Below are 19,476 nucleotides of genomic sequence, written 5' to 3'. Positions count from 1 at the left end.
TCAGTGTAGATGATGGGGAAGAGACAGGTTAAAGAAGGATTTTTAAGCCTTGAGACAATTGAGACATGGATTTTGTCCTCAGAACAGCCTCAATTCGTCAGGGCATGGACTCTACAAGGTGTCGAAAGCCTTCCACAGGGATGCTGGCCCATGTTGACTCCAATGCTTCCCACAGTTGTGTCTAGTTGGCTGGATGTCCTTTGGGTGGTGGACCATTCTTGATACACACAGGAAACTGTTGAGCGTGAAAAACCCAGCAGCGTTGCAGTTCTTGACACAAACCGGTGCGCCTGGCACCTACTACCATACCCCGTTCAAAGGCACTTCAATATTTTGTCTTGCCCATTCACCCTCTGAATGGCACACATACACAATCCATGCCTCAAGTCTTAAAAATCCTTCTAACCTGTCTCCTCCCCTTCATCTACACTGATTTGAAGTGGATTTAACAAGTAACATCAATAAGGGATCATAGATTTCACCTGGTCAGTCTATGTCATGGAAAGAGCAGGTGTCCTTCATGTTTTTTATACTCAGTGTATATGCCTAGAATTATGTTTTGTTAATGACAGTTTTGCCTTGTAACTTAAGCTTTATGCCATGTATGTGAATCCATTCATTTTACAAAGTTATTAAATAATACTTGCTTTGATATTCGCTCCTCATGACCATTCCTTGATCTTAGTCAGCTAAACACATAATACTTGATTGCACACGGTTTTACTATATTTTATGGAGTCAGATAAACATTTGAACAGGCTAATTGCTTAGTCTTATTATGAGTCGCATGTGAGGTATATATAATTTGCATTAATCAAATATTACCCCACTACAACCCTGTAAGCAGTTTATGGAACATACTGTAGATGCGCGAAAAATGCTAATATCGGTACCATGGCTTGAATGGGATTCGTGCCACATATGCTAAAATGTTAACATTTGGAAACAGTGCCAAGGAAACTAAACCAAAGCATGGATCGCTGTCATACCTTGTCCATAGACTGCTTACAGGAAACCAATGTGTCATTTTGGGTAAACTACCCCTTTAATTTAGGGCTAGGCAACAGACCTGCTGCCACTGACTGAGGCATAAAAATACCCCATGAACTCAGAGCTACTGACCCTACACAGAGTGCCCACCGTCCATCACAATACTAATTTAGTCACAGTATTATTTTCAATGATTCAGGAGGGGACGATGACATGCAAACCCAAAAGTAGGCTAGGTCTTGTATCTTCTACAAGGGACACAATCTGTGAGCTCCTGTGTTCGTTTCACTGTGGTGACAGAAGCCAAAGAGATCATTTATTTATGAGCTGTGCTGTGAGGAGAGGGGACATTCCAGTCATGCTGATCACATCCCATCAGCTGGCTGACTGACTGGCTTTCTCAACATTCCTCCCTGTCACTGGGCTGGCTCTATACACTCACTCAGGTCAGGGGGTCAGGGAGAAGACATTGTTGTCAGTCATCACCGATGTCGCTGATGTCCTCCAGGACAAATCCTCACACAACCCACTTCACCTCAGATCTCCAGCGGTTCAGTCAGGGATGACTTCACTACGAACACCCTCGGATGCCAGGAACAAGCAAAACGAAGTTGATCCTGGTAGTGTGAACAATGCATAGGCATACAAGTGGAAAAGCTTCCAAAGATAACTTCCAAGGCACTCTCACGTGTTGAAAGTGCAAATGCCTTAGTTTATTGTGGCTTGGCTAGGCTATCTCATGGTAAGATTAAAAAGACGCACCGTCCTCTGATGCCACTGTGAGGGTAAAGCAGTCCTCTTCTTCCCAGTGTTCAGGTCAGAGCAGGGATGGATGATGGATGTAGTGCCGTAAACAGTACAGTGCAGAGCATTAAAGCTGATGGCTTCTGGGATGCAATGGGAGGGACAGGCTGAGAGGCGGAACATAGAGGCAGCAGTTTCGTTGGCCTGATAAATGTCTAGCAAAACATGTTCCCGGATTTATGTCGCTGGTTTGAGGACCTGCGTGTGGTACGGTGGTTTTGAACTAGAGCTAGGAAAAAAATCCATATTGCGATAAATTGACCCATTGTTTGCGATAACGATAAATCAGCGATTCATTATTTTGGGGGGAGGTGCTAGAGCAGGGCGATTTGAACAAAAAGTCATATTGCGATAAATATAACTATTATGCCTGATAACAACAAATACTAAGATTTTATAAGATTTTTTTAAATGGACAGTTACTTTCCATTAGCGACAGGGCTCCAGACAATTTTTTTCAAGTGCCAAATAAGGCAACTGAGATGGTAGCCTATGATTAAAAAAGTAAACTATTTCATCTAACAGATCCAGGAAATGCAGGATCCAGAATTATCAGTAGTATTTTTGCCTCTTCAGAGAATTTGCTGACATCTTTGTGCATATTGACCGAGGCTATATTATTCACAACCTGAGGAAGTGGGAACTCAAAACACTTAGCTAGATTGCTAACTCCAAATATGATAATGTTGCTAGATGGCCATGTAGGCTAATTGATTAATCTATCAGTAAATGCAGGCTAACGTATGTAACAGGAATACTATTGAGAATGATATTGAGTGTCAGTACCACACTGTATTACAATATCCCTTTAAAATAAGCAATAATAACCTCAAAAATACATTTTTAAAACAAGGAATCTGTTAAGGATGCAGACAGAGAAGAAGTCATCAGGACAGCTGCCTTACATTTAGCCTGGTTTATGTAATCAGTTGAATTTCCTGGGATTAGGCAACATTTCTAATACAAATTGACAAGGGTTCCTTCCTTTGCGGCATCATTCTGATTCATTCAAATGTCTGGCTTTCATTCAATCATTGAGGCGGATAACTAGGGTGCAGTAAAGTCAACCATGACGTGACTGAGTTTCAAACATAAATAAACGGATGGCTCCAGCGAGTCCATTGACATTCATGGACTCAAAGCGAACCGTCTATTTCAAGGTAGTCATCACCCCCGTTACCAAAATATAGCAGCACCCATTTAGCCAAGATGTCCTGGACACACTCTAGGTCCAGGACACCCTCACACTGCAAGAGAAACTAACCACTCCCCAGCGGGCAAAGCTGGTTGCAACTGCGTCATTATGAAGTCATTGTAATGATATCATTGCAACCAGTTTGGCCCGCTGGGTCTGAATCTTCTACTTAGCATGTTGACCAATAAACACACCTTGACATGTCTGTTCGACACGCCTGCAGGTTTAAGCTAACCATCATTAAATGGCCAGTCTGTGACAGGTGTAGAGTCTGCTACAGATAGATCAATTATAGAACAAGCAGCCTCTCCATTACGCAGTTAACATGTCTCCGGGTCTTGGGCTGGTAAGAAACGTGGTGACCCTGCTGAGTCTGCAAACAGAGCAAGGCTGCATGATGTTGCCAATACATTCCGACTTAAGACTCAGAGGAACCATGAATCAACTCAAATAGGTTGGAAGAGTAAAGATGACTGCAAAAAAACAAGATCATAGAGTCGATTATGTTTCTAGTTGAGGTTTTGGCATGTGGGTTATGGGTCTGTGTTCTGTAGGTGTTCGTCTTTACTGACAGAGGGTCACCCACTCCATGAGTCCTGCCCGACCCGCTCCACTCACAGTTGGCTGCCTCAGTCAGTGGATCTGACCTAGTTACCACAGTCGGTCCCTGCTATTAGGGATGGATGTGATAAGAGGCAGGACTTCACCACGCTCTCTCTCCCTTTTGTCTCTCTCTCTATCGTTCTCTCCCTCTCTCTTTATTTCCCCTAACGGCATTCATGTGGACCGTGAACATTGGTCTCATACTACAGATGCAGTGTCGGTGGAAGCAGAGAAAGCACCGGGTGCCTCAGAGGCCAGGGCAGAGCAGGTCATCTGTAGGCAGCGCTCCACAGCGCAGTGCTCTGTGCAGCATGATGAGAGACGGAGAGATAGAGAGAGAGGGAGGAAGAGAGAGGGGGGGGGGTAAAGAGAGAGAGAGAGCTAGAACGAGAGAGAGAGAGAGAGCTGGTGCTGCTGGCTTCCTCTGGAAACCTCAGTATCTGCTAGGAAACAGATATCAGAGATGCTCTCCGATCGCCTGTGCAAATGGATCTACTAACCGCTCGTGCGTGCAGCATTAGGCTACCACTCCTCAGAGCTTGAGAACCAACCAGTCTCAAGGTTAAAAAATACATGAGAAACTTTGACCGTTTTCCTGCCCAGAAGCCCAGGGTTGGCCCAGTGCTGAATCAGGACCCTTGGGTGTGTTAGGTCCTACCGTTAGGAGATGTTAATCTCCTCAATACACAAACATGAAGAGTGGAGAGTTAATAAAGAAATAGGTGCCTCTACCATCGAGTGAAATAAGGCCTAGTTCAGTATTTTTCACTCAAAACAACTAAGAAGAAATAGGCTAGGAAGGCTAACATCCCTACAGGCAGAGTTGAACCACCACTCAAAGAATCCGCATGACACCGAGGCCAAGACATCCCAGATTAGCGGAGAGCCAGTTTAACCAAAGGAAGCTCATCTGGGCTCTCTCTGCACTGCTGTGGATCAGTGACCTTGCTGCCTGCACCACCCTTACATTACAGCACACTACAGTCCAGTGGAGGCTGCTGAGGGGAGGACGGCTCATAATAATGGCTGGAATGGAGCGAATGGAATGGCATCAAACACACGGAAGCCACGGAAGCCATGTGTTTGATGCCATTCCGCTGCAGTCATTACAACAAGCCTATCCTCCCAAATTAAGGCGCCACCAACCTCCTGTGCTACAGTAGAGTATGCGTGTCCTTGAGATCTGACAAAGAGCCAGGACAAGACCTAGCATCTGCTCTGGAGATCTCCTACCTGCATGAGTTATAGGGGAATTCTGGATGGAGGAGTTTATTAATTAGGCTAAAGGTATCCTCAAGTATTTGAGTCAATATTATTGATAGGTTTTTGTCTTCCACATTAAATGCAGGCTAAAATGTATGTAGCCTATTCTTTCTCAAACGTTAGGTGAATCCAATTATTTATAGCTAGAACATTAAAGTAATTCTGTATTTATATGCTAAGATGTCAGAGGCTCATGGCGTAGGCAATCAGTGAGTGGCCCTCAAAGAATGTCTGGCATTTACCTATATCCTGTACTGCAAATGTCCCTAAGGAAAAATAGCAGCACAGTGTGATAGTAATCCTATACGTCTGTACATCTTATAACAGACTGCAAGAGAGTGAGCAAGGATGCAGACAGCGTTGAAACCAAGTCCCTTAATCATGCACTCAAAGGCAGCCAACAGATATTAAGCTAGTAAGAGTTGTCAATCATGAAATACTTGGTAACATTGGTCTCCTCTCCATCTAATGTCCTTTACGAATACTGGGTTTGAGATTTATAAGGTTTATTTCACGGGTGCGAGCGATCACGTTAAGGTAACAAGTCATGTCCTGTTCATCTGGCCAGCTGTTGAGTGTGAGATACATCTGCTGGCATGGACCACTGATGACCGCACAGAGGTGTGTGTAGAGCTGCTTGTGGCAGGGCGGGCAGACAGGCCACGTCCCAAATAGTACCCTATTCCCTACAGCTGGGGTCCAGCAGCAGCTTACTCTAGGCTACACTAATGCACTCAGCATGGGTCTCCCGAGACAATTCTTTGATTCATAGTGCACCCTGACATGTATAGAAGTGCAGAAAGTAAGGAGTGCTTTGGCTAAATATTGGACCAATGCCAATTAGTGTTGGCTAGGATCTCTTTTTCGCCATCCAATCACAATGATGCACTCGGGTTTTGTGCATCTTGTTTATAAAGAGTTAGGTGATTGCCAATTTAGTTAAGTCTTTATCTTAACTTGAAAATGAAGACTAAAATAATTGTTACTGGGGATACGTTGTAGAACTACGGCTAACTGAATGATGGTCCCTGCCTCTGATCCCATTCAGTGAGGTCAAAACGGATGAGTGCAGATGTAAATTCCCTGTCGAGGACACAGAACAGCCATAAATTAGGGCCCTAATGGAATCACAGTATGTCGTATGATTATCATACTACACTGCAGTAGCATGTAGCCTGCAGAACAGCTCATCCAATTAGGCTTTAGTCATGTTTTACAGAGCTTCCTAATTGGGCGGTCCAATCAAATTATGCTTGGAAATTTGAAAACTAAGGGCCATTTGTCAGCATTTTTTAACCAACAAAACCCTAAAATGATGTCTAGGAATAAACAATTTTCCTTATTTTCTTAAGTTAACTTATTTACTTAAGTTAGGCTATATCCCAATACTAATGAATATAGAATACAATGTTAATGGAATTAGGTCTAGTTCTGGAAGAGCTCTTCAAACAGGACAATAAGTCCTTTCTACAGATTTCCAACATATCAGATCAGGGAAGTAAAATTCTTACAGCATTCTCCGGGCTACATTTAACAAGATGGGCGTGGAGGAGGAATTGGATAGGAGAGAAATGCAGATAAGCCTTTGTCCCTCGATATTCCTTTGCAATAGACTCTGCCTATGATTTCGACCTCGAGCAAAAATAGTCGAGGGTTAATGGAGAGTGTTGATTCATCTAACAAATGTACAGACCTACCGGCAAGTAGCGAAACCGGACTGAGATCATGCATGCTCATCTCTCACTGCAACTCACAGCTCAAGAGCTATTACAAATTGCCGATAGCAGAGCGAGAAAGAGGTGTGTCCGCCACATTGAAAAAGCACCGACAAACGCCATTATGTTATGGCCCAATTTGGCAAGAATAGACATCAATATGAAAATTACAAGTGTGCTGAATAATATCGAAATAGTATGGAAAACAGTTCATCGATTCTACAGTGAATCGTTTTGTTTCAGACAAAGCAGCACATGGCAAGGGCTCGCGGAAGGCATCTCCTCACAAATTAGAATGGACTTTGAGCCAAGATGAATAGGACTACATTCTCTAACAAAGTGGCTTAAAATGAATACGCGACCTACTACTTGATTACAAAGTTGTAATAGCAATACTTTACATCGTCTGCATTCCTGGAAAGGGAGGTGCGGCAGCGCACGACCAAACCATTTCAAAGCATTCCTGAAATATGAATAATTAGCTAATAAGCAGGTTAAATAACATTAGTTTGACTGTCTACTTTTGGATTTCTATAGTGGACAGCAAGTAACTACAGTCAGGCAAGCCACTGACAGTAAGTGGCCTGATGATAAGGTGTAGCCACCAGCCAGTGCCAGCGGTGAGCTGATAAGCCAACATCAGCACCATTGTCCGCGGAAAGCACCGCTGCGAAAAAACTATTTCATAGGCTCCAGAAGCAAAGCTACTGCCTATGATATTGCACAAAAATCTAACTGACACACAAGTGTTGATGTAGCTATAAAAGTTAACTACTGTCTGAACATGGATCAAAGCAGAAATACTATATCAGGCAAAAACCTATCCTGTAAGGAACACTGTGTGATTTGTTTTTTCAGTTTTCTCAAGCAAGACAAGCTACCCAAAGTAAAGACAGGCCTCAAGTAGGCAAAATAGAAGGGCACTATTAGCTAAAATCATAGCTAAATCTGGGGCCATAATAATTGCCTAGTTAGATAGTTAACGCTAAGCTAATTAGTTTGATAGCTAGCTAGCTAATTTGTAGCTTGCTAGCTACACCCCTTGGCTACATTAATTAGCTAGCCTCAGTTTACACCTCATGACAGCTATCATATCTCCATAATTAAGTTAAAAGTCAAAATATATAACATTAAACTACAAAGTACATGTTTCTGGACAAATCCATGTAGCTACTTTTGATCCAATTATCCACATGGCTTGTTTGGATTTCTTGCCTGTTGCGATGAAGCAGCTAGCCAAGGCAAGACAGTACCCAGGCCCAACCTCTCCTCACACCCAGACCTTGGCAACAGAAGAAAAAAAAATCGCTCGGTTGCTCAAAGCTAACGTTAAATGACAAGCATGAATAGCACTTTTGTTTTGCGGAAATTGCTCGAATTCTTCATCAATCGAAGACACCTAGGCGCAATGACTTGCAGAATGTATTAGGTTTGCTATAAATGGATAAGGCGTCTTTCTCTCTTACCTGTGTGGCAGACAGTTATTGTCTCTCCAGCTGCAGTCACTCAGTGGACACCCGACAGAGAATAGTAGTTCACTAGGCGGCCTGAAGGGGAGGAGGGCGCCAGAGTACAGACAGAGATTGTTCTGAAATTCTTCCTGACCGTTCTGCACTAGAATGCTTGAAATAAGAGGTTTGTGTGTAGGCCTACACTGATCTCAGAGGAGGCTGGTAGGAGGAGCTATAGGAGGACGGGCTCATTGTAATGGCTGGAATGGAATTCATGGAACGGAGTCAAACATGTGGTTTCCATATGTTTGATGTGTTTGATGCCTTTCCATTTACTCAATTCCAAAAATTACAATGAGCAGGTCCTCAGATAGCTCCTCCCACCAGCCTCCTCTGTCTGATCTGTTGATAAGATGGTGTTAGATTATGATATTAAAACTAGTTTAGCTGCTATGAACAAATTGCAGGTCTTCAGAGATGATCTACAACGCTAACCCAAATGAATGACACAATGGGAGACCAAACTTGTTAAATAGCCTTCTGCCCTATGTAATACGTGACAGACAAAATTTTTACCAATAGGCCACCTTTTGTTATTTTCTTACATTAAACCAATGACTCATCTAATCTAATATATTTGAATTTCCATTCCTCTAGGCCTGGCTTAGTGTCAATTTACCAATGATTATGTAAGAATTACTGGAAAACCTGCTTGGAGGGATCTGGAGTGGCAATACCCCCTTTCCCTACAACCTGTGGGTGGGGTATAGCAAGGGAAGCACTGTGCTTGTCACTGTTAGTGACCTCTAAACATCTATAGGCCTTGCCTACAGCACTGGCAGACTGACTGATCTAACACTCCTCCATACTAAACCAACCACAGAGGGCAGTAATTAGTTACAATTGTGTAATTACTTGTAACTATACTATACATACACTTACAGTGTATGGAATATAATTTGTTTCCTTATGGAATCAATGGAATAGTCCCCAAAGTGCAAACTCCAAGCTAAATCAAGCACACCTCAAGTTTATTATATGAAAGTACTTGGCATATTTCACCCTAGGTCTGGTATGTTTATTAGGAGATAGACCCTCCTAGAAGCACATACTGATATTTTTGCAAAGCAATGGTTTGCATGTGTAATACATGTTGCATACAGAGTGTTGCCAGAAAGCATTGCGTTGTGTCATACATTTTATAGAGGAAGTCTTAACCATGAGGCAGGGTTGAGGTTAGCCCCTGGAGTTGCTTAGCAACCAGACCACTTGAGAATGGGCATGCATTTTTTTCTCCAGTTAGGGACAAAGGAGGGAGAGGGTGAGAAAGAGGCAGATGGTACATGTCTGAAATTACTATGGTGTGTTTGGTCTGCATTTTATTTGAGGTGATTTAACATTATTCATCTCTTAAATTGTAACCAATATCTAACAATTGATCTTAACATACCTTGAAATAAATATTCATATTTTACTACTGATTATGGTCTTTCAAAGCCAAATAAAATAAGATAAATCCTATCTGCAGTTCTGTGGTTTGAAATTGTTCTGTCTATGCCATATTGACACTCACTAAAGCTTTGCATAATAGTGTATAGGCTATGGTACGGCACTGTTGATTTAATTGCAATATTTAATTACCATATTAGTGTAAGTAAGTAAGTAGCCTTGCATGAGCCTTGGCTGTTTCTATAGAATGAGGCAGCTTGATGTGCAAGTACACCCCCTGGAAAGGACACAAGTCTATCACAGGGCCAATATACTGTAAGTGTAAGACAGAATATGTCAGTCTGTTCTAGTCTGGTTTTAGGCATGTGAGGCAGATTTATGTTGGATTTCAACTAAAGGCAGTCAAGTAGAAACAGAGAAAAAGCTCCTTGATTTTTTAGCCACAGGGTGGCATCCTTTCTCTGGATAACATCCCCCAGCATAGACTTACACTGAGTGTACAAAACATTATGCTCTTTCCATGACATAGACTGACCAGGTTAATCCAGGTGAAAGCTATGATCCAATAATTGATGTAACCTGTTAAATCCACTTCAATCAGTGTCGATGAAGGGTAGGAGACAGGTTAAAGAAGGATTTTTAAGCCTTGAGATAATTGGGCTCCCTAAGGCACTGCATTTCTAGTGCTTGAGGCGTCACTACAGACCCCCTGGTTCGATTCCAAGCTGTATCACAACCGGCCGTGTTTGGGAGTCCCATAGGGCGGCGCGCAATTGGCCCAGCATTGTCCGGGTTTGGCCGGTGTAGGCCGTCATTGTAAATAAGAATTTATTCTTAACTGACTTGCCTAGTTAAATAAAACAATTAAAAAATAAAGACATGGGTCGTGAATGTGTGCCATTCAGAGGGTGAACGGGCAAGACAACAGGCGCACCGGTTTACACATGCTCAACAGTTTCCCGTGTGTATCAAGAATGGTCCACCACCCAAAGGACATCCAACCAACTTGACACAACTGTGAGAAGCATTACAGTCAACATGGGCCAGCATCCCTGTGGAACGCTTTCGACACTTTGTAGAGTCCATGCCGCTACGAATTGAGGCAGTTCTGAGGGCAAAGGGGGGTGCAACTCAATATTAGGAAGGTGTTCCTAATGTTTCGTACACTCAGTGTACAATCATAGACTCTGCTCTAAGGAGTTGGTACAAGCATTCATGTCTCCCACGCTGAAACTTGTGTCTTTGTGAGGTCAAAGCACTATGCACAACATGGCGTTATGTACTGTAGTAGGCCTTTTTTGTCAGTCACACACAAGTGTCGGCTACTTCCTTATCAGTCTACATTTTGCGACACACATGCATGTATTCTGTATCATTTCTTTATGAGTGTAACCAATGTTGTTTAATGTACTAAACAACATACAGTAGTAGAGTATTCGTATAAGTATTCTGTGTGGTTTACCACGGTTACATGCATTGACGCATACTTAGCGTAGTGTATCGGTGACACTCAATACTTTGCACTAACATTACTGCATTGAGATCCTACTGGTCAGTGACTCAAACTCTTTACATCATTCCGTCATCTTTTCTGCTATAAAACAGAACATTTGAGAGTGCTACACCAACTGACCAGCCATGCCTGGAAGGTGTCCATCTTCTCCTTCCCGGCCCAAGCCAAGCCCAGTCTTCAGGGAGAGGTCAAGGGTGTATTTTGGGGGGGCAGGTGGTGCGGCTGTTGGATTGTTTACAGGCCAAGGCTATTGTCCAGAGGATTATCTGGCATCAGATGTTAGACTTTTACAGAGAGGTTACCCTCCTACCCTCCCTCCAGACTTATGTGGTTTCATAGACCCTTCCCCTCCCCTCCCCTCCCCTCCCCTCCCCTCCCCTCCTCTCCCCTCCCCTCCTCTCCCCTCCCTCTTCCATACACTGGGTAAAGACTAGAGATGTTGGTATGCACATCTTACTCACGCATACTCACACACTATAACATATCATCTAAACCTACATGTACAAAGAGAAAACAACAGCTGATGTGGATTAGCTAAAGTCATGTGTGAAAAAGGCAAAGAAGGGATGCCAATGTTTATGGTGTCTCATCATGACCAACAGGTGATGGGTGGAGGGAGGCAGACAGAGACAGGTCTATATGGGTTGTTTTATGAGAAATTAGATCACGCAAACATATTTGTTGTTTAAGAAAAATGTGTGTGTGTGTATGTGTGTGTGTGTGTGTGCGTGTATATATTGGGGTAAAGGATGGGTGGGTTAGCTTTTATGCTTCTGCATCTGTAGGGTTGGGCATCCTCATACTTCAGTGTTAAGTCGGTCGGTACAACAGTCCCTAAGCTCCAGCTTACGTCAACAGCAGCTGCACCCAATGGCTCTGGCATCACTCACTGAATAGGGTGAGCTCTTAACAGTTGTCTCATCCCCTGAGTATAGGGTCAGATCCTCTCAAGCCTCCAAATCAGTCCATCTTACCAGCAAAGCTAGGGATTTTCCAATTATTGTTCATTTACTTTGACTTACAGTAGCTACAGCATACAACTGTTCTGGTGCCAGTTCGCATTACCATTCAGGCAATAATAATTTTGGTTTATGGTTTCAGTGTTATGAATTGAGGTTAATTCAATTAGATCCCAGAACATATGATGCTAATACGTGGGCATTCTGATGTGACTGAATTTACATAGATACAAGGCCAGAGGCCGTTGTTTCTATTTAGTGTTCAACCAGTAGAAAACAGTTACTTAGCAACATAATATGCTGTACATGTATGAATATACACATTTCACAACTAGTTCTCCCTCCCTCTAAATCCACAGCCCTCACAGATATGTAGTTAACAAACAGAAGCACAGTTGTCACTCACCTGTTTGGAATGTTATCACATGTCATTGCTCAACTGGCTAGTCTAAATATGTGTATGTGACAGACGCAGGCTTTTAACATGTGAAACCTAAGAATGCACCAGAGACCCATTACATAATGGATTTCAATGGGACCACCAAAGAAGGAGAGGATCTCCCCCACTTTAGGGAATACACAGCGCTCCCATTTCAGATGAAGTGCACACCACTTTGAAAATAGTTACCATCTCTCAATATTATCACTTTGCAACTGTCACGCATGGAAATAAAGATAAAACATGGCTTTGGACCTAGATGTTTGACGTTGAACATTTATTTCCATTGTCGAAACGTTGTGACACACACATCCACTCACACACACACAGACAGAATCAATCACACACATTGAGTACAAAGATTTGAACGAAAGAGCTGACAAAAGAGATTCAGATCAGCGACATCTTGAATTCTGCAACAGAGAGAGACACCTGTCATTTCACTTTCCCTACTTCATCAGTTTGAACATGTTGATGCACGACTCAGGGTGCCGGCAAAAAGGTAATGCACTTCACAGTTAAGATGCTGTACTCACTTGATCATTCACCCAGCCATGATGTGTTTCACAAAGGCTGAAATAGAGAGATAGAAACAGAGGCTGTATTAACATTAGGTGGGAACCAGTAGGTTTCCTCAGCACACTGCATAAAGTCGTATGTTGCCGCACCTTCGTAGTTAATGCAGCCGTTGCCGTCCTCTTGTCCTTCCATCACTACCTCTATCTCTTTCTCTGTCATCTTCTCTCCTGCAAGTGTAACGGTAGGGGTGTGAGACATTTCAAATGGTGTTAAACACTCCTCACAGACACACCCCTTACGGAAAAAAAACACATGAATTTCACGTGATCATGTGTGTTTCACATGTGATCTCACGTAATTACGTGATCACGTGACCTTATGTGAAGTTAATGTGATAACATGTGACAACATGTAAAAGCAACACATGAAAACATTTCAGCACGTGAGAACATGATCTACATGATATTTTCACATGTGAATGTTTTTCTCATGTGAAAATTCAATTCCACATGTGAGAGTTAGGTTTTCACATGTGAAAGTTTTTTAAATGTGAACGTTTTTCAAATGTGAACGGTTTTCACATGTGAATCTCTAATGTGAAAATGTGGTGTTAACATGTAAATTCTACATTTAATACATGTGAACACAACTGACCTCACATGTGTCTCTTTTGCTTTCACATGTGAACATTTCAGCTCAACATGTGAAAACAGCTATTTCAACTGTGAAAATGCAATTCTCATATGTGAAACTGCAGATTTCACATGTTTTTTTCTAAGAGAAGTAATGAAATGGTGTGGGGGTCTTAAGGTAAGTTGTGCGCTGTTCAGCTAAAATAGTGTACAAATCTTTAACGAATGACAATATGAATCTATTTCACATGATTCCTTTGTACTGTATATGACCCCACCTGGGATTTGAACTCAGAACCTCTGGATTTAGGTTATCTTTCTGCTGCGCTAAAAAAGTCTGTAACATGCTCAGAAGTTCAGCAATGTGAGGGTTTTCTGTATAGTCTAATGTTGGTGTGTCTTATTATTCTGTTTTAATGTTACTCAATTACTATGATAAATATAATAGTTTTTCTTGAGTGTATTTTTAACAAAGCTGAGATTTACTTTGATGTCCAAAGTTTAGGAATACAGGTGAAATCAGTCATTGACACAGAAATGGTGGCATAGCAAAAAAGTCTGAATGCAGTGACCAAGAGGTTGTGAGTCCAAATCCCAGATGAGGACATGTTGAATATTAATTACTGTATAAATAAACATTCACATTATAATAATGCATGCCAATGTGTGCCAAATATGTAAGTTGAAAACACTCCGACTGCATGACTTTCCGTGGACTGATTTTTGTGAAATCTTATGTGAAGAATATTCACATGTGACATTTTTTATCCACATGTGAAAGGTTACGTGATCACGTGAAAATCACTTGAAATTTCATATGTGAAATAAAATGTTACATGAAATAAATGTGGTTTTTCCGTAAGGGAAGCCAAACCTCAAACCAATCCTCCTTTCAGATACCCTTACGGGTTCCACATTAACGTCATAGAGCATACATTACACATCTATAATCACGTCATAAACATGAGATTATAGCTACATAGAACATGGGCACTAACCAAGAGTTGCGAGTGCATGACGCAGCTCGGCACCCATGACGGTGCCGTTGCCCTCCTTGTCAAAGACACGCAGTCCTTCCACAAAGTCCTCAAAGGTACCCCGGTTTTTGGACTTGGAGATGTGCTGGAACATTGGTAGGAAGATCTCGAAGCCGATCAGCTTGGTGTTCATTTCTATGGTGGCACATTGAGCAAGGGAAGGAGTTACTTTCAATGAAATCAACCCAACCCATCAACATTCAGCCTCTACTGAGCTCAAGGTGAATAAAGAGATAACAGAAACTTAAGCAATGGTGTGGCCATGCACGTGTTCAATGGCTGGAGTCATTGTCAAAAGGCAGATATGTCTACAAACTGTGATGCCATCAGTTCAAATGTTGCACCTGGTGGATACACTTACAGAGAAAATTATTGATGCCTATGTCTGTGCGAACATGTAACCAGTGACCACTACTACTATATAATGTCTATAGAATACTGGTGTGCCACTGACCCTGTGGCTTGGGTTTCCCTAGGACTCTCATGACTTCTTCGTTGGAGGGGTTCTGGCCCAGCGCCCTCATCACATCACCACACTGGGCGTAAGAGATCTTCATCTCGCTTTTGGGGGTCCTGTCGAAAAGCACGAAGGCCTCTTTGAACTCTGGGGAAGAACACAGATCATCAGGGTTAGCTGGGGAAACTAGCAAGCCATCAACAGGTCAGGTCATCCAATACACTTTCCCCATAACAAATAGTAAAATGTACATCAAAGATGTTGGATTTTCTAAAGCAAGATCAGTTTACCGTCAATTTGGTCTGCAGTGAACTCAATCTGAAATAGAAAAAAAGAACACTTCAATAGTGGGAATATTGCTACTGATTTTGCCCAGCTCATCATTGTAAGCACATTTAGCAATTGTATTATGAAGGATGAGGTGCATCCGAGGCGCATACTATGTACATGACATGGGGGGAGTTCTTTGAAGACCTCCAAGGTCAGCTGTGGACACCTTATTTGTGTCTCTAAGAGTAACAGGGCGCCCTAGTTTCAAAATGGTGGGCTTCGTGTGAAACCTAATTCTCCTCCACTGTCCCCGGGGCCAACACAGGCTAATATAAGAACAATAAGAATGAAAAGTTCCAACTGGGGACCCGTTAGAAAGGCTGTTCTAGAACCCCAGAGAGACAGAAGCATGCAGATGAATCCGGGTGTAGCACATCTCTGGCACCAAATACCAGCCCAATTTGTCTTTTATCATCCCTGAGAAAAACAACCTGACGAGGAACCAGTTACAGTTATGGGTTGAAATGTTGTTTGTCCATTGAAAGAGCATGTTGGGAACATAAAACAGTTATATGAACTGTTTGCTTGATCCAGTCGCTGGAAAGTTTTGTTGGATGTGTGCCACTACGCCAACAAGTCTTTGATCGTACAGTGAATGCCAGTTACCAAAGCCAAAGGAACAGAAAATGAAAAAAATATATAATTGATTAGGAACCATTGATTTACCTCCAACATAATCTCATTCAGATTCAACAGTTACTGTACCAAGCAGAGATGGTTTAATGATCTGAACATAACTAACCTGAAAGGTTATTACATCACTGAAAATGGCAAATCCTTTGCAGAGGATAGCCATACCAAGAAATGTTGCCAATAGAACTTTGAAAACTAATACAACAATGTTTTTTTTCACTAGACAGACTTCCCTGTACACAGCTCTAACTCGTCAACTAAAGATGGCATCCTCCTCTCTCATACTTAATGTCATTAGTTCCACTACAAACACAGGTGGATGAGAGGAGATGACAGCAAAGACTCACAGAGAGGTTAGACCATAGAATTACAACATACAATCTATTTTCTATGAGTCGGACACTCACCGCAATGCTTTGTGGGTCAAATTCGGGCTCCTTGGGCTTCTCTGGCTCCGGAGCTGGTGGGGTCGATTTTGCCACCTCCTTCTTCGGCTCGGGCTTCTTGGGGGCCATTCTCCTGGACGGGAAAGTGTGTGAGGGAGAGTGTGTGTGTCGCGGTGGAGGCTGAGAGAGGACCATCTCTGGAAGAGTTATATACCCAGCTTGGGGGTCCCCACTGAGACAGAGGGGTTGGCTTAGCCAACAGAAGCTAGGATAACATTCTATATAAGGGTAAAAAGACAGTCTTCAGGATAGAACTTCACAAGACTCCCCTGAAGAACCTGTGGCATGGAATTAATATATGCAGTCAACTACATGGCTACTAAGACATCATCAGGGTTCTCTCTCTCATAATGGCCAATATTATCAGTACTCAGGTCCCAGTCGACACTTAACTATTTAGCACATCAGTTGTGACATGTCGCCAGTCAAGGGTTAAGGGCTTAGGTGGGTGATAAGTATTATTTTCCTCTCAGTATGTTTGTCGGGTATGGAGGGGCTTAGCTACAATTAGAGAAGCAGGACATTACCCAAGGGAGTATGGAGGAAGGGGTCTTTTTATAGATGCTTAAACTATCTTTCTCTCTTAACTTAGTTGCCCACAACTCCAAAAGAAGAGGGAGGCCTGATTGCTGTTTGGGGTTGGAGAGGGGGAGACTTATGTGAGGGCAGTCAAAGCAGATGCAGGGTCTGAACAGCTGACTAAGGAAGGAGGAGGGAGACACTGATGATGAGGGAAGGAATGGCCTGGCTGTTAGTGTGCTCAGTGAACTGGAATGAACTGACTGAGCTCTTGGCCTGGTAGGCACTGAAGTATAACAATTAGAATGAGCCAGACTCTACAGTTACTGTACATACAGTTGAAGTTTACATACACTTAGGTTGGAGTCATTAAAACTCCTTTTTCAACCACTCCACAAATTTCTTGTTAACAAACTATAGTTTTGGCAAGTCTACTTTGTGCATGACACAAGTACTTTTTCCAACAATTGTTTACAGACAGATTATTTCACTTATAATTCACTGTATCACAATTCCAGTGGGTCAGAAGTTTACATACACTAAGTTGACTGTGCCTTTAAACAGCTTGGAAAATTCCAGAAAATGATGGCAAGCTTCTGAGAGGCTAATTGACATCATTTGAGTCAATTGGAGGTGTACCTGTGGATGTATTTCAAGGCCTACCTTTAAACTCAGTGCCTCTTTCTTGACATCAAGGGTAAAATCAAAAGAAATCAGCCAAGACCTCAGAAAAAAAAAATTGTAGACCTCTGGTTGATCCTTGGGGGCAATTTCCAAATGCCTGAAGGTGCCACGTTCATCTGTACAAACAATAGTACGCAAGTATAAACACCATGGGACCACACAGCCGTCATACCGCTCAGGAAGGAGACGCGTTCTGTCTCCTAGAGATGAAAGTACTTTGGTGCGAAAAGTGCAAATCAATCCCAGAACAACAGCAAAGGACCTTGTGAAGATGCTGGAGGAAACAGGTTCAAAAGTATCTATATCCACAGTAAAACGAGGAAGAAGCCACTGCTCCAAAACTGCCATAAAAAAGCCAGACTACGGTTTGCAACTGCACATGGGGACAAAGATCATACTTTTTGGAGAAATGTCCTCTGGTCTGATTAAACAAAAATAGAACTTTGGCCATAATGACCATCGTTATGTTTGGAGGAAAAAGGGGATTGCTTGCAAGCCGAAGAACACCATCCCAACCGTGAAGCACGGGCGTGGCAGCATCATGCTGTGGGGGTGCTTTTCTGCAGGAGGGACTGGTGCACTTCACAAAATAAATGGCATCATGAGGAAGGAAAATTATGTGGATATATTGAAGCAACATCTCAAGACATCAGTCAGGATGTTAAAGCTTAGTCGCAAATGGGTCTTCCAAATGGACAATGACCTCAAGCATACTTCCAAAGTTGTGGCAAAATGGCTTAAGGACAACAAAGTCAAGGTATTGGAGTGGCCATCACAAAGCCCTGACCTCAATCGTATAGAACATTTGTGGGCAGAACTGAAAAATTGTGTGCGAGCAAGGAGGCCTAAAAACCTGATTGCACTGTAGGCCTATATGGGGTATCAGTGAAGATTACGAGAATACTATCAAAACATACCATGGTGACTCTGAAAAACCAACCACTACCATCAGATGCTTTGTTGACCTCTGCCTGGAGCCCTTAAACACCTAGGGCCTTCCTGCCCTCTAAATACAGTTTAACAAGAGGAGCTGTGGAGGGTCTAGGTCATCCCCTTGAGAGGGCCACTAGTCCCTTCCAGAAGCCTCCAGTAAGAGGTAGCAGCACTCGCTGCCTTGGAGTAGTCTGCAGCAATACACTGAAAAAGTTTAAGAACTCCTGCACTATACTGTAGGTCAACTTTGCTGCCACATCTGGGAAACTGTGTACTGCTACTTCCAGTTTATCCATGTTACAGAGAATGCATGCGATCTAATTCCCTCAACTAGAGCAGCGACACAGAGTCTTTGAGTAACTCCTCTGTAGGGGGGTAATATTTATCATATATGATATTATATATACCTTACATGTGACTCATAATAAGACGGCAATTAGACTATTAAGATGTTTATCTGACTCTATAAAGATAATTAAAATATGCAAGAGACTACAGTTGAGTTAATGTAATAGGCAATCAAGAAATGTCTGAGAATGGAATTCTAAATACAAGTGTATTTAATTACTTTGTAAAAATTAATGATTACACTTACAAGGCTAACCTACAAAGCATTACATGGGCTTGCTCCTACCTATCTCTCCTATTTGGTCCTACCGTACATACCTACACGTACGCTACGGTCACAAGACGCAGGCCTCCTTATTGTCCCTAGAATTTCTAAGCAAACCGCTGGAGGCAGGGCTTTCTCCTATAGAGCTCAATTTTTATGGAATGGTCTGCCTATCCATGTGAGAGATGCAGACTCGGTCTCGACCTTTAAGTCTTTACTGAATACTCATCTCTTCAGTAGGTTCTATGATTGAGTGTAGTCTGGCCCAGGTGTGCAAAGGTGAATGGCAAGG

At 42.5% G+C, this 19,476-nt stretch overlaps 2 protein-coding genes across 10 annotated transcripts in view; both read right to left on the bottom strand.

Moving 5' to 3' along the window:
* LOC121551981 (microtubule-associated protein tau) overlaps positions 1 to 8,182 on the bottom strand; it is a 46,832-nt gene extending 38,650 nt beyond the window's left edge. For 8 of the 9 annotated variants that reach the window (XM_041864669.2, XM_041864675.2, XM_041864677.2 and 5 more), the window contains exon 1: positions 8,037 to 8,182. The gene's annotated coding sequence lies outside the window, so the exon portion shown is untranslated. Of the gene's footprint in view, positions 1 to 7,785; positions 7,871 to 8,036 lie in introns of those variants that run through there. The other variant, XM_041864670.2, reaches the window with a different exon arrangement.
* A 4,461-nt stretch (positions 8,183 to 12,643) lies between these two features.
* On the bottom strand, positions 12,644 to 16,572 carry LOC121550496 (myosin light chain 4-like). The gene is made up of 7 exons (XM_041862771.2): positions 16,397 to 16,572; positions 15,317 to 15,344; positions 15,024 to 15,173; positions 14,531 to 14,704; positions 13,050 to 13,127; positions 12,918 to 12,954; positions 12,644 to 12,794 (listed from the first exon to the last, which is right to left on the bottom strand). Exons 1-6 carry the CDS (start codon positions 16,568 to 16,570, stop codon positions 12,926 to 12,928), a joined length of 633 nt encoding a protein of 210 aa, XP_041718705.2. The 5' UTR covers positions 16,571 to 16,572; the 3' UTR covers positions 12,644 to 12,794; positions 12,918 to 12,925.
* Positions 16,573 to 19,476: the final 2,904 nt, after the last annotated feature.

Source organism: Coregonus clupeaformis, chromosome 35, assembly GCF_020615455.1.
Source record: "Coregonus clupeaformis isolate EN_2021a chromosome 35, ASM2061545v1, whole genome shotgun sequence".
Lineage (NCBI taxonomy): Eukaryota > Metazoa > Chordata > Actinopteri > Salmoniformes > Salmonidae > Coregonus > Coregonus clupeaformis.
This window is presented reverse-complemented; position numbering and strand designations above follow the sequence as displayed.

Bases quoted from the DNA above. Each gene is read 5' to 3' on its own strand.
- LOC121550496 (XM_041862771.2), bottom strand. From the start codon at position 16,570: ATGGTCCTCTCTCAGCCTCCACCGCGACACACACACTCTCCCTCACAC. The intron at 15,345-16,396 runs GTGAGTGTCCGA...TTTCTATTTCAG, and splicing joins TTGACCCACAAAGCATTGCG to ATTGAGTTCACTGCAGACCA. The intron at 15,174-15,316 runs GTAAACTGATCT...GTTCTTCCCCAG, and splicing joins CACTGCAGACCAAATTGACG to AGTTCAAAGAGGCCTTCGTG.